The 13,312-nt window shown below is 39.7% G+C and overlaps 1 protein-coding gene across 1 annotated transcript in view; it reads left to right on the top strand.

The window, feature by feature from the left end:
- LOC135477408 (ATP-dependent translocase ABCB1-like) overlaps positions 1-13,312 on the top strand; it is a 78,325-nt gene that overhangs the window by 51,129 nt on the left and 13,884 nt on the right. The window contains exons 6-16 of the mRNA XM_064757485.1: positions 147-271; positions 933-1,104; positions 1,421-1,534; positions 2,982-3,092; positions 3,596-3,721; positions 5,013-5,216; positions 6,180-6,350; positions 7,365-7,520; positions 9,501-9,528; positions 10,684-10,728; positions 12,828-12,991. Coding sequence (XP_064613555.1) covers positions 147-271; positions 933-1,104; positions 1,421-1,534; positions 2,982-3,092; positions 3,596-3,721; positions 5,013-5,216; positions 6,180-6,350; positions 7,365-7,520; positions 9,501-9,528; positions 10,684-10,728; positions 12,828-12,991 — 1,416 coding nt within the window. The remainder of the gene's footprint in view (positions 1-146; positions 272-932; positions 1,105-1,420; positions 1,535-2,981; positions 3,093-3,595; positions 3,722-5,012; positions 5,217-6,179; positions 6,351-7,364; positions 7,521-9,500; positions 9,529-10,683; positions 10,729-12,827; positions 12,992-13,312) is intronic.

Here is a 13,312-nt window from a genome sequence, read left to right as displayed (position 1 = left end):
TTTGAAACAACTTTGATATAACTTAAACATGTATATATATATATATGTGTATATGTAGTCAGACTTACTCAATTTAAACTTACAAAGTCCACAAATAATGTACATGTATGTAAATTCTTGTTATATATTGGTCCATATTAATACAGGTGATGAGGTTCTACTCTCAGAAGGAGATGAAGGCCTACGCTGCAGCAGGCTCTGTGGCGGAGGAGGTGTTATACTCTATACGTACTGTCGCTGCCTTCCACGGCCAGGAGAAGGAGAGTGAACGGTGAGAGCTGAACCAGGCCTACATGTTGTTGTTGATCTCGGTCATGTATTGTTCAACATATGAAGCTGTAGCCAAATTACCGACCTCAGAAGCAAAGTCAGTGTCAAACATCTTGGCGTGGTACAGTATGGCTGCTGTATATGTACCGCTGAATTGGTATAGGTAGCCATGATCATTTATCTATTCAAACACTTGGCCTTATATTGGACAACATCTGTCGATCATGTACTGGTCAACATATGAAGCTGTAGCCAAGTTACCAAGCACAGAGGCAAAGTCAGTGTCAAACACTTGGCCTTATATTGGACAACATCTAAAGTCATATTTGAACCATTATATAGGGCGGTGCGCCAGTAACTCGTCTCATATTGAAACTTTACACTTGGCACTCAGGCTTTTCTCTATGTGTAAAACTTCCCATAATCCTATAAAGTAAACAATTTGTTTAGTATGGCAACGGATAGCAGTCTAAACAGAGTAAGCTAAATTAGATATGGCTTGGTCTGGCAGAGTGGTCTATACCACACCCTCTTAACTAGTTATTTTCTACTTAACACATAATACGCACGAAAACTTATGATTTACAAGTTTTCATATCTTTTGATGAATTTGTTGTTTATATCACTGGAGCCATCTAACTCTGTTATTTTCTATTTAACAGATATTATGGTAATCTTCACAACGCACGAAAGCTGGCAATTCGCAAAAGTTTTATTTTCGGCTTTGGCACAGGGTGTTTCTGGATCATCATATTTGGGGGCTTTGCCATCGCATTTATATTTGGTGTCCATCTGTACCAACAGGGTGAAATTCATCCAGGTATTATTCTACAGGTGAGGCCGTATTTTCCTGGAATGTGATTGCTCTTATATCAGAGATAATTATGCAGATTTGATTTATTCTTAGAATTGTACTAATCTGTATTTATTTGAGTATTGCGTGACTAGTTTAAGACTAAGATCAGATTATTTGAGATTGGGTGTTGCTTTCTTTAGTGGTAAACTTTGTAAAGTACCTTCCAACATGACTTTCAGATTATAGAAATGGTTTAAGACTAACTAAAGTTTGATTCTATTTGGGTTGAGATATATTTATTTCATTTTCAGTTGTTGAATGTTGTTTTTTTTATTCCCATACTTTTATCTTCAGGTGTTTTTTGGTGTGTTGATGGGTTCCATGTCGTTGGGTCATGCCTTCCCCAATCTGGAGAGCTTTGCCTTAGCTAGGGCAGCAGCAGCAACCATTTTTGACATCATAGACAGAGTAAGTTACAGTTACATAGCTGTTGGCAGAGCATTAGCTGCAGTTACACCAGCGTAGGTGTGACGGACTGAAAAAGGCAGGCTTTGCGGCCAGCTCCGTATAATTCACTGAGTTCTGGCTGCTTGTGTTTAAACATTGATCAGTGTAAATCTCTTCAGGTTCTCATCAGTTTTGTTGTGCCTGCAAACACATTTAGTCACTGTGTATATCTATAGAGCTGTCAGCAACCTGCGGATGGTTGTGGGTTTCTTCCGGCCTCTGCCCGGCTTCCTCCCACCATAATGCTGGCCACCGTCATATAAGTGAAATATTCTTGAGTATGGCGTAAAACACCAATCAGATTAATAAATAAATCTATAGAGCTGGACAGCACTGGCAAATGCAGTTTAATCTCCATGCAAGCAAAATAGTTATGACTGAAATTTGAGGTCAAATACAGTTAGTCAGAATGACTCCAAAAAGGCGAAATTGAAACAGTTTCGACATAACTTAAATGTATAGTATATACGGTATGTAGTATACCAAAATTCAGTTTGGTATAGTTTACTTGTATTAATTTTAATTCAGGATTTTCATATTAAGTGTTTATTCATTGTCAGATTTAATCTTATTTTAAAGATTGTATCCTTGTATTAAACTGTCAAACATTTGGCCATAGTCGACTCACCATCATTGTTATCTCCCTTTATTTGGTTATGTATGGAACACAAATAGTACATATAGTATAGAGCATATACGGTAGATATTTGAAAAAGTAGTCAGATTGAGGTTTAACTTTATAAAAAGGTTTATTATGAGCACTTGGGGTGAGAAACAGCTCACTTTAATAACCAGTGTTAATGAAAAATAGTTTTTTTAGCTACTTTAAAATAGAGGAAAATTTTGTGTGAAACAAGCCTTATTATCTCAAAGATAGACGTATGTCTCCATCATGTCACAGGCCATGCTTGATTGACACAAATTCAGTTAGAAGTGAAAAAAAAGCTAAGCCTTTGTGACAATTTCAGCATACCTGTTACAAAATATCACACAAAAAGAGCATCAGACTGTTCATTTGTCCGTACCCAAAGTTTATACCGTGCAGTTTATATGAGCTACAGTGTGACAGAGGGTGATATCTGGCCTCATATGTACATACTGTGACAAATTCAACCTGGACATTGTTACAAAACATGGTAAAAACGTAGAACAGATGTGGAATCTATAAAAATACCATGTTATTTAAACAAAATGTGACAGAAATTATGTCCTGTGATACCTGGTATTTAAGGATTTTAGAGGGCGTTTGCTGTATGGCCTCCAGCTTGAAGGTTAACAGCTGTTTCTGTGCCAATGTTCTTTATCCCTCCCTCTTAGGAACAAACTTTAAATTCATCGTCTGAAGAGGAAATTTAACATGAAACTTTTGTCCTTTTATTCAGAGGTAATGTGATTTCTGTTTTTGTAGAAATCCTTGATAGACAGTTCCTCAGCAGAAGGAAAAAGACCGGAGAAGACAGAGGGCAATATAGAGTTTAAGGGCATCGAATTTACTTATCCCTCCAGACCAGATGTCAAGGTACAAGCACAGTATTCAGTTTAAGTTCTCTTGACTATTATTTATTTCATCATGCTGGTTGATGTTTTACGCCGTACTCAAGAATATTTCACTTATACAAACTGTGCAGCCCCAGGGTGAAACTCAAGACCATTTTGAGATTGCTGACAGACCTTTCCATGTACAACTTCACAGGAAGCCAGCATGAGCTCAATTTGGACTCAACTTGACATCGACTCTGTTGGTGAGAGGCTTCCGTGTAATTGTGCCTTGCTCGCGTGTTAACCATTCCGCAATGGAGTAACACTTTTCCACAACTTCATGTGGCAAATATTAAGTCATCTGGTTACTTTATAGTTGTTTTAAAAATGTTTTCATTTATATATACAATGGTGGTTTTTTGTTTTTTTTTGTTTCCTGCTTGGGTGTGGAGAAATGAGAAACCAGCTATAAATGTTTCCTGGCTGTGAATGTGTTTAAAACTGTAAGTTTTTTCCTCATTGGTGGCGTATTCAAATTTTCAGGTTTTGAGTGGCCTTGACCTGACCATCAATGTGGGGCAGACAGTGGCCCTAGTGGGTGCAAGTGGGTGTGGGAAAAGTACCACAGTACAGCTACTGCAGCGGTTTTACGACCCAGACCAGGGCCAGGTAAATTCCGTTGTATTGGGAATAGTTTAATAGGCAATGTTCATCATAAACTTTCATACTGTCTTATTGCATGACATGAAAATACATATGGTGTTACTGGGCATTCATCAGCTTGAAAATACTAATTGTGTTACTGGGCATTCATCATCTTGAAAATACATATTGTTTTATTGGGCAATACATATTGTGTTACTGGGCATTCATCATGTTGAAAATACATATTGTGTTACTGGGCATTCATCATGTTGAAAATACATATTGTGTTACTGGGCATTCATCATCTTGAAAATACATATTGTTTTATTGGGCAATACATATTGTGTTACTGGGCATTCATCATCTTGAAAATACATATTGTGTTACTGGGCATTCATCATCTTGAAAATACATATTGTGTTACTGGGCATTCATCATCTTGAAAATACATATTGTGTTACTGGGCATTCATCATCTTGAAAATACATATTGTGTTACTGGGCATTCATCATCTTGAAAATACATATTGTGTTACTAGGCATTCATCATCTTGAAAATACATATTGTGTTACTGGGCATTCATCATCTTGAAAATGCAGATTGTGTTACTGGGCATTCATCATGTTGAAAATACATATTGTGTTACTGGGCATTCATCATCTTGAAAATACATATTGTGTTACTGGGCATTCATCATGTTGAAAATACATATTGTGTTACTGGGCATTCATCATCTTGAAAATGCAGATTGTGTTACTGGGCATTCATCATCTTGAAAATACATATTGTGTTACTGGGCATTCATCATGTTGAAAATACATATTGTGTTACTGGGCATTCATCATCTTGAAAATACATGTTGTGTTACTGGGCATTCATCATCTTGAAAATACATATTGTGTTACTTGATGGTCATCTTGAAAATATATACCTTATTTCACCTAAAGCATATATAGGCTGTAAAATGCTGCTTTTGATGGCAACGGGTATTTTTGATAAGAAATAATCAAATTTCACAAAATCTCATAATTGGCACTGCATGGTATTTGATTTAAACAGAATCAAGCAATGTGTGCCACTTGAGAAATGCTAAACTTTATGTGAAATACAGTAGCTTGAAAATACCTACTACACTAGTGGTACTGCATGGTACATGAAAACTATGAACCTTGCTGACTAACCAAAGCAACTATTTTTTTCAAAACTTCACACAACTGAAAATAATCTCAGCCTAAGCGTATAGAGAGGCCCCAATTCATTGTTACTGAAGTAAATCAAATCAAATCACAAATAAGTGTTTACCTGATCACACCAGGTGTTACTGGATGGCCATGACCTGCGTGAGCTGAACGTGAGCTGGTTAAGACAGCAGATTGGAGTGGTCAGTCAGGAGCCCGTCCTGTTCGCCACGACCATCGCAGAAAACATCCGCTTTGGGAAGGACGGTGTCACACAGCAGGAGGTCGAGGCTGCGGCGAAGGAAGCCAACGCTCACCAGTTCATCATGGATCTCCCTCTGGTATGTTCTGTGTGGTGGCTTGTGGCGTCGTACGTCTGACAAAAAAACCAAAATCTCACTGTGATAATTAGGTGCAAATATCTGGAATCCGTATAGTCAACTTACAGTGTGCAACTTTCAATTGCCCAAGCTATCCAAAAGAGGACTGGGAACAGAAAGATCTCTCATGAAGCTAATTATCATGAAGCTAATTATCAGACAGAGGGTATAATATTTATTATGACTGTCATTATGCAAATGTCTTGGGAACGCAGCTATACAGTAGAAAAGAGTGTTAATATTACACTGTGATCACATCAGTGTCTGCATGTGAACAGTGCAATTTAAAGGACATACTGTTCGGTTAGGTAATGTCTTAATAATATTTCACAGTTAACAAGTAGATATCCGAACTTGACTGAACAAAGTTTTCCCTCCAGAAATTTTCAAAAGTCAGTTACCGGCTCCAGTAGCACAGTGGGTAGAGCGTCCGCTTCGGGATTGGTAGATCCAGATCAATCCTGGGTCATACCTAAGACTTTAAAAGAAGAAGTTGTAACTTCCTCGCTTGGCGTTCAGCATGAAGAGGATAGTGCAGCGACTGGTTGACCCGTATCAGTATAATGGCTCGGGCGGGGCGGCTTACTTGCCTTCAGTAAGTCGTCTCAGTGAAGCAACACTAGATAAAAGGGAGGTGGAAATTCCATCCTGCAACAAGGAGGCGCATTACATGCACACTAAGGATTCCTCCGTCGTCATATGACTGAAAAATTGTTGAGTATGACGTTAAGCCCCAAGCACTCGCTCACTCACTCACAAGTCAGTCATATAAATATGATATTTTAAGATAGTAGTTGGTTCCAAGACACATTCATAGTGATGTCTATGTATTGTCTGTTCATAGCATTGACATTTTTATTTTGCTAATAGTTTACTTGCTTCAAATTACTTGCTTATGATGATTAACACACTTTTCCCAACCAGAAATATGAGACTCAGGTTGGTGAAAGGGGAGCACAACTCAGTGGAGGCCAAAAACAGAGAATAGCCATTGCACGTGCTCTTGTCCGCAATCCCAAGATCCTCTTGTTAGATGAGGCTACGTCGGCCTTGGATACGGAGAGTGAAGCCATTGTGCAGGATGCACTGGAAAAGGTTAGCGGGAAATGCAGATATGAGCAGTCAGTTCTACTAGTTCATACATAGGGGAAAATTTCTTCACTTACTGCATATCACTTAGGCATTTATCAAGTGAGACATTTGGCTTGATTCGCAGTGATTCACACACCTTATAGGGACACTTGAAAGGGTTTTTTTTGTGACGTTTGATCAATTTCTTGTCAGAAAAACTTCAGTGTTGGCATTATAAGTATCATTGAGGTGAAACACAGTAATTCTTTATTTGATTGGTTTTAAGCCATTAACCAGCAGTGACCATGTAGCGGTTATGTAGGGAACTTTAGGCCACTCTGAAGTTGTCCATGGGGACTCAGTTTAATGTGTTTAATTTTGTGCTTTGTGCATATGTGTAGTGGTTTCCAGCCCACAGACAGGACGGGAAGGGGTTGGTAATGGGCTGTCTCCCACTACCCTGTCTCACATGCTGACTAGAGCAGTTAAAGGTTGGCAGTCACATTTGCTCTTAGTCACTGTAAAACTTTAATACTACAGATTGTTTTGTTTGTGAAGTCCTTATATAAATTGAGCAAGGTGAGGGGATATTATGTTATTTAAAGTGTAGACCAGCTTGCCTGCTGTATGAAAACAGTCCTGAATGTCTTGTAGATGTGAGTATAATTATGACCTGTGACAGTTAACCATTTACTCTGTCCATCTTTCTTCCACGAAAGCGGAGAAATTTGTGACAACTGTCATGCTTTGGTTTTTATGTGCTTGCTACTCCAAATATTTTCCGATTTTGATAAACTTGACTTTTTCAAGTTTTTGAAAGTCTGCTCCAGTAAATTTTGCTTATTTAATGAATTCCATGATTCTCATTAGTTAGTCAGCTACTTCAACTGATCGTTTGTATTTTGATGAATTTTTCTGCAGATTAATTTTGCAGCCCTTCAGATCTATACACATGCATACATATATATATAAAGTTTGCATGGGATGTAAATAACCTGAATGATCTGTTCCTGTTTGTGTATATTGTTCATGTTACAGGCTCAACATGGACGAACCACGTTGGTGATTGCTCACCGCTTGTCTACAATCATCAACGCTGACAACATTGTTGTGGTACAGCATGGTTGTGTTGTGGAACAGGGCACGCACACAGAGCTGATGGCGAAACAGGCCGTCTATCACAGCCTATACCAGGTGATATATCCATCTGTCAGTCGCTTTTAGCGAAGACTTTAGACATTTCAGACTGTTTAGTTAAATTATTGTGAAGAAAAATATGAAAAAGAAATAGTGAAAATTGTTGGTATTAAGATCAAATGTTCAGAGCCAAATCTTTGCTTCAGGAAATTTTAAAATTTAAGTGGACTGACAGTTAACTGGATAGATTAATGTGGTTGTGTGGGTCGCTGTGGTTGTGTGGGTCGCTGTGAGTCGCTGTGATTGTGTGGGTCACTGTGATTGTGTGGGTCACTGTGATTGTGTGGGTCACTGTGATTGTGTGGGCCGCTGTGGTTGTGTGGGTCTCTGTGATTGTGTGGATCGCTGTGAGTCGCTGTGATTGTGTGGGTCACTGTGATTGTGTGGGTCACGGTGAGTCACTGTGATTGTGTGGGTCGCTGTGATTGTGTGGGCCGCTTTGATTGTGTGGGCCGCTGTGATTGTGTGGGTCGCTGTGATTGTGTGGGCCACTGTGATTGTGTGGGTCACTGTGAGTCACTGTGATTGTGTGGGTCACTGTGATTGTGTGGGCCTCTGTGGTTGTCAGGATGGCTGTGATTGTCAGGATGGCTGTGATTGTCAGGATGGCTGTGATTGTCAGGATGGCTGTGATTGTCAGGATGACTGGTTGTCAGGATGGCTGTGATTGTCAGGATGACTGGTTGTCAGGATGGCTGTGGTTGTCAGGATGACTGGTTGTCAGGATGGCTGTGATTGTCAGGATGGCTGTGGTTGTCAGAATGGCTGTGTTTGTCAGGATGTCTGTGATTGTCAGGAGCGCTGTCATTGTCAGGAGCGCTGTCATTGTCAGGAGCGCTGTGGTTGTCAGGATGGCTGTTGCTGTGATTGTCAGGAGCACTGTGATTGTCAGGATGGCTGTGGTTGTCAGGAGCGCTGTGGTTGTCAGGAGCACTGTCATTGTCAGGAGCGCTGTGGTTGTCAGGATGGCTGTGGCTGTGATTGTCAGGAGCATTGTGATTGTCAGGATGGCTGTGGTTGTCAGGATGGCTGTGATTGTCAGGATCACTATGGCTGTGGTTGTCAGGATGGCTGTGATTGTCAGGATCACTGTGGCTGTGGTTGTCAGGATGGCTGTGGTTGTCAGGATGGCTGTGATTGTCAGGAGCATTGTGATTGTCAGGATGGCTGTGGTTGTCAAGATCACTATGGCTGTGGTTGTCAGGATGGCTGTGATTGTCAGGATCACTGTGGCTGTGGTTGTCAGGATGGCTGTGATTGTCAGGATGGCTGTGATTTTCAGGATGGCTGTGGTTGTCAGGATGGCTGTGACTGTCGGGATGGCTGTGGTTGTCAGGATGACTGTGGTTGTCAGGGTGGTTGTGATTTTCAGGATGGCTGTGGTTGTCAGGATGCCTGTGGTTGTCAGAATGGCTGTGCTTGTCAGGATGGCTGTGGTTGTCAGAATGGCTGTGCTTGTCAGGATGGCTGTGTTTTTCAGGAGCTCTGTGATTGTACTGCATCATAAATGGCAATGAGAGATATGAGTATGTTCATTAGATTGTCTGACAAGGTTAGAAAAAAGAAACTCAATATTCCTGTTAGAATTGTATGTGTATTGGCTAAAATGAGCAGACCAGGTGTCCAAACTTTTAGAAGAAATAAGGCACCCTAAATGACCATAACTTGCCCATTTTTCCTGATTCTGAGAGCTCTATTCATTTTAGAAAGTACATTTTTGCATTTTTGTGAACGAAATTTTTAGGGTCATTTAGGGTACTTGCTCCAGGTTGCTGAAACGTGATCTTATATATTAAACACATGGAGACTGAACGATAAAGAATTGATGGTGTCATATCGAAGAGATTAAAGGCTTTATGCAGTATCACAGTAACAAGAACTTCAATCCCCAGGCCGCACCCAGTTCTTTAGTCACTACATTATAGTTTAGATTATTAAATATAATTAATAAAAAGAAAAAAAATTTGTTTTTGACAGGCAAGTGGAAAACCCCATCCAGCAAAAGGTACGACAAACTTCCCATCATTCTAATGAGTTTCATGTCATATTACATGATTTACATGTTATGGGTCACAATGACAAGGAATTTATTGGCCAAACATGCAAAGCTTTCCAACCAATCTGCTTATCTATGTTCTATAGCTGCTGTAGTTAGGCATATAGATGGCATAGTTTACATATGTCATGGCTTTCTCGTGTTTATCTGTCGGGATCATTCTGATTGTCAGGATGGCTGTGGTTGTCCAGCAGATTAGCTCACCCATCCATGATCATGGCGTATTGAATCGCCAATGCTAACCTAAAATTTCCAACCAATCTGCTTATCTATGTTCTATAGCTGCTGTAGTTAGGCATATAGATGGCATATAGTTCTTAAATGCCATATTGCCCTTTAAAGTTTGAAGGGTACTTTTGTTTCAAGTTTACATATGTCATGGCTTTCTCGTGTTTATCCAGTAGTGGAAAGAATTGAAGTTTATGTCATCAGACTATCCAAACAATTAATGAAAATACCTCAATTGTATTCAAACCTTTGAATTCTGAGATGGACCTCATATTCATAAATCATAGTGGAACAAAGATGGCAGGAATAAATATTACATTTTGATAGACTGCTCGTGGTTGCCTCTTTCCATGTTTCATAGCAACGACCTGCCTACAAGTTTCATGGCCATGTCAGTTACATGTAATTACCCTTATGAAATATGGCCCTTGTGAACTATGGCCCTGTTGGGGCCCTTGTGAACTTTGGCCCTGTAGGGGGCCCTTGTGAACTTTGGCCCTGTTGGGGGTCCTTGTGAAATTTGGCCCTGTAGGGGGCCCGTTTGAGCTTTGGTCCAGTAGGGGGCCCTTGTGGCCCTGTATAATACGTGTTACTTGTGTTTTTCATAAACATTGCAAAAGTGAACTTAAAGGATAGATCTTGGTTTTCATCTTGGGAAGTTCTTGGTTTTTGTTTCTGAATTTGGAGTATACGATGTGGCCTAACGTGAAAATGTATAAAAAAGCTTCTCAGCTTTCTCCTGTAGCATATATCATCTAATTTGCATATTATCACTGTATAACCACTAAAACTAAGACTTTAAATGACTAACCAGCTATGAACTGCGAGCTAACCTCTCTTTGCTTTGCACTCTCTGCTTGTGCTTGTGATCAGCAGGATCCTATTACTCACCTATCTGGAGAAGATGTATCCGAATGATCGGTAAGTTCAGTGTGCTGCTTTCTTAACAGTCTGCATCCACCCTCGCCCCATTATTGAAATCCGCAAGTGTTCCCACCCAGGCATATACATGTAGTACATACTGGAAGGAGTGGTGGGTGGACAGGACGACCTGAGTTAGACCCTCAGTGCTTACCCTGTTTTACTGATAAAGTGGAGAAAGAAATCATTTTCTGCACTCTTTTTGTATGATAAGGTTATAAAGACTTGGTCACCGTGTTTTCGTGATAAGATGAAGGAACAGTCAGGTTGGACACCCTACATGCATCTGATAGATAGGCTGGAGGAAGTGTTAGATATGACACCCTATTTACTGCATGATGAGCTAATTGAAGAGTTAGCTTGGACACCTTACTGATAAACTGAAGAAAAGGTAAATTTGGACATCCTGTTTACTTCAGGATGAGCTGAAGGAACAGTCAGTTCAGAGGCCGTATATCTTACTGATAGGAAGTGTCAGTTTGTACATCCTTTCTTATGGATAAGAAGGAGGAAGAGACAGTTTGGACACTCTGTCTTACTGAGAGGCTGGAGTAAGTGTCAGTTTGGACGGTCTGTTCTCTGTTGACTTACCTGCTGGATGAAAAGTTAGTTTGGACATCCTGTTTTTAATAGTGATAAGATGAAGGAGTCACTTTGTACACCAGGCTGTACAAATAAGTTTGAGAAAAAGTCAGTTTGAATAAAGAGTTGGATAAAGAGTCAATTTGAACACCTTTTTTTTAGCGATAAGCGGCTTCCTTGGGTGAATTTGGACATTCCATCAGCTGGTTAAGGAAGAGTCAGTTCACACACCACACTTCTAACTGTTGGACATTCCATGTTACAAATCAGCTGGTTAAGGAAGAGTCAGTTCACACGCCACACTTCTAACTGTTGGACATTCCATGTTACAAAACAGCTGGTTAAGGAAGAGTCAGTTCACACGCCACACTTCTAACTGTTGGACATTCCATGTTACAAATCAGCTGGTTAAGGAAGAGTCAGTTCACACGCCACACTTCTAACTGTTGGACATTCCATGTTACAAAACAGCTGGTTAAGGAAGAGTCAGTTCACACGCCACACTTCTAACTGTTGGACATTCCATGTTACAAATCAGCTGGTTAAGGAAGAGTCAGTTCACACGCCACACTTCTAACTGTTGGACATTCCATGTTACAAATCAGCTGGTTAAGGAAGAGTCAGTTCACACGCCACACTTTTAACTGTTGGACATTCCATGTTACAAATCAGCTGGTTAAGGAAGAGTCAGTTCACACGCCACACTTCTAACTGATTAATTATGTCATGCAGCCCAAGCAGCTTAATTTTGGTCATCTCAATATGTGGAAATAGGATTTCAAATCCCTGGGAGGATATATCACCCATAACCATGATAACTTATGATAACTGGTATTGTCACACATGTACACGCTAATTGCTTGCCTGACTGTGATGCTTGTGTATAAGTCTATAGGAACTTCCAGCACATTGATCTGTCCAAGTGGATATTTGTTGCTGTGGTTTCAGTAGTTATCTGCTTTGTTATTTAATGCCTCCGTCTTTGTAGCCTTTCTTGTTTGTTCTGTAATTTGTTATATAATCCGATATAGATGTAAGATGTAACTGTTGTAGTACAGTGGTACTGAATGTCATTGTAGAAGTGAAATATTCCAGAATATGGTGTTAAACCACAATGAAATTAAAAAATATGCACCATTATTGTAAAATATTCTCAATTCTGCATTATCAGTGCAGAAAAGATAAAAGCAAAATAAAATGAAAAACAGTTTATTCTACAAAGATGAAATATTTTAGCTGTCATGGGATTTAATGCAATTTTCGCCTGTCTCATGTGGAGCATTTTAATAATCATAAGCTTATTAGTGAATATTTGTAATTTTTAATTATCTCAAAGTTAATTATCTCAAAGCTAAGTAAGAAATATGCTTGTACTTAATTGAATAAAAATTTTTTTCTTTTTTAGTGAATTATAATTTCATTGTTCATGCTGGATCATGTTATAGCACTGCATGGCTGCAACCTTTGGCTCAAATCTCATAAGACTGTTCTTACCGTACGTTGTTGTTGTGACACAGATGATGACAGCAGCATGACAGATGAAGAGACAGATGAGGAACAGTTGCTGTTGCTGACACCCAAGCTGCGACGCGCTGGCAGCCTGCGGAGTGGTGGGTCACGTACAAGCCTCAGACGAAACCTGTCGGGGCTCTCAGAGGGGCTGCCACCGCAAGAAGAAGAGGTACATCAAGGGTCTGAGGCCGATTTCACAAAGTCATTTCTGACTTAAGTATAAAATTTTAAATCTCATCACAGCGGTTAGTTTTTGACACTGACACTGAGGACGTGGTCGAATTTTAATATCAACAGTCCAAAAATCTTGTCTAAAATTGCATTTTAAACTACGACTTAGTTTTGTGGATTCGACCCCAGTTCCACAAAGCAATGGTAGACTAAATTTATTGTAACTACCCTGTCCATACATGTTAAATAAAATGTACGTATGTTGTAAGGGTAGTTACAGTCAACTTTACCCATGATGACTTTGTGGAACAAGGTCCAT

The sequence above is a fragment of the Liolophura sinensis genome, chromosome 11, assembly GCF_032854445.1.
Source record: "Liolophura sinensis isolate JHLJ2023 chromosome 11, CUHK_Ljap_v2, whole genome shotgun sequence".
Taxonomy (NCBI): Eukaryota; Metazoa; Mollusca; class Polyplacophora; order Chitonida; family Chitonidae; genus Liolophura; species Liolophura sinensis.
The sequence above is the reverse complement of the archived record's forward strand: the minus strand, read 5'-3'. Positions and strand labels throughout refer to the sequence as shown.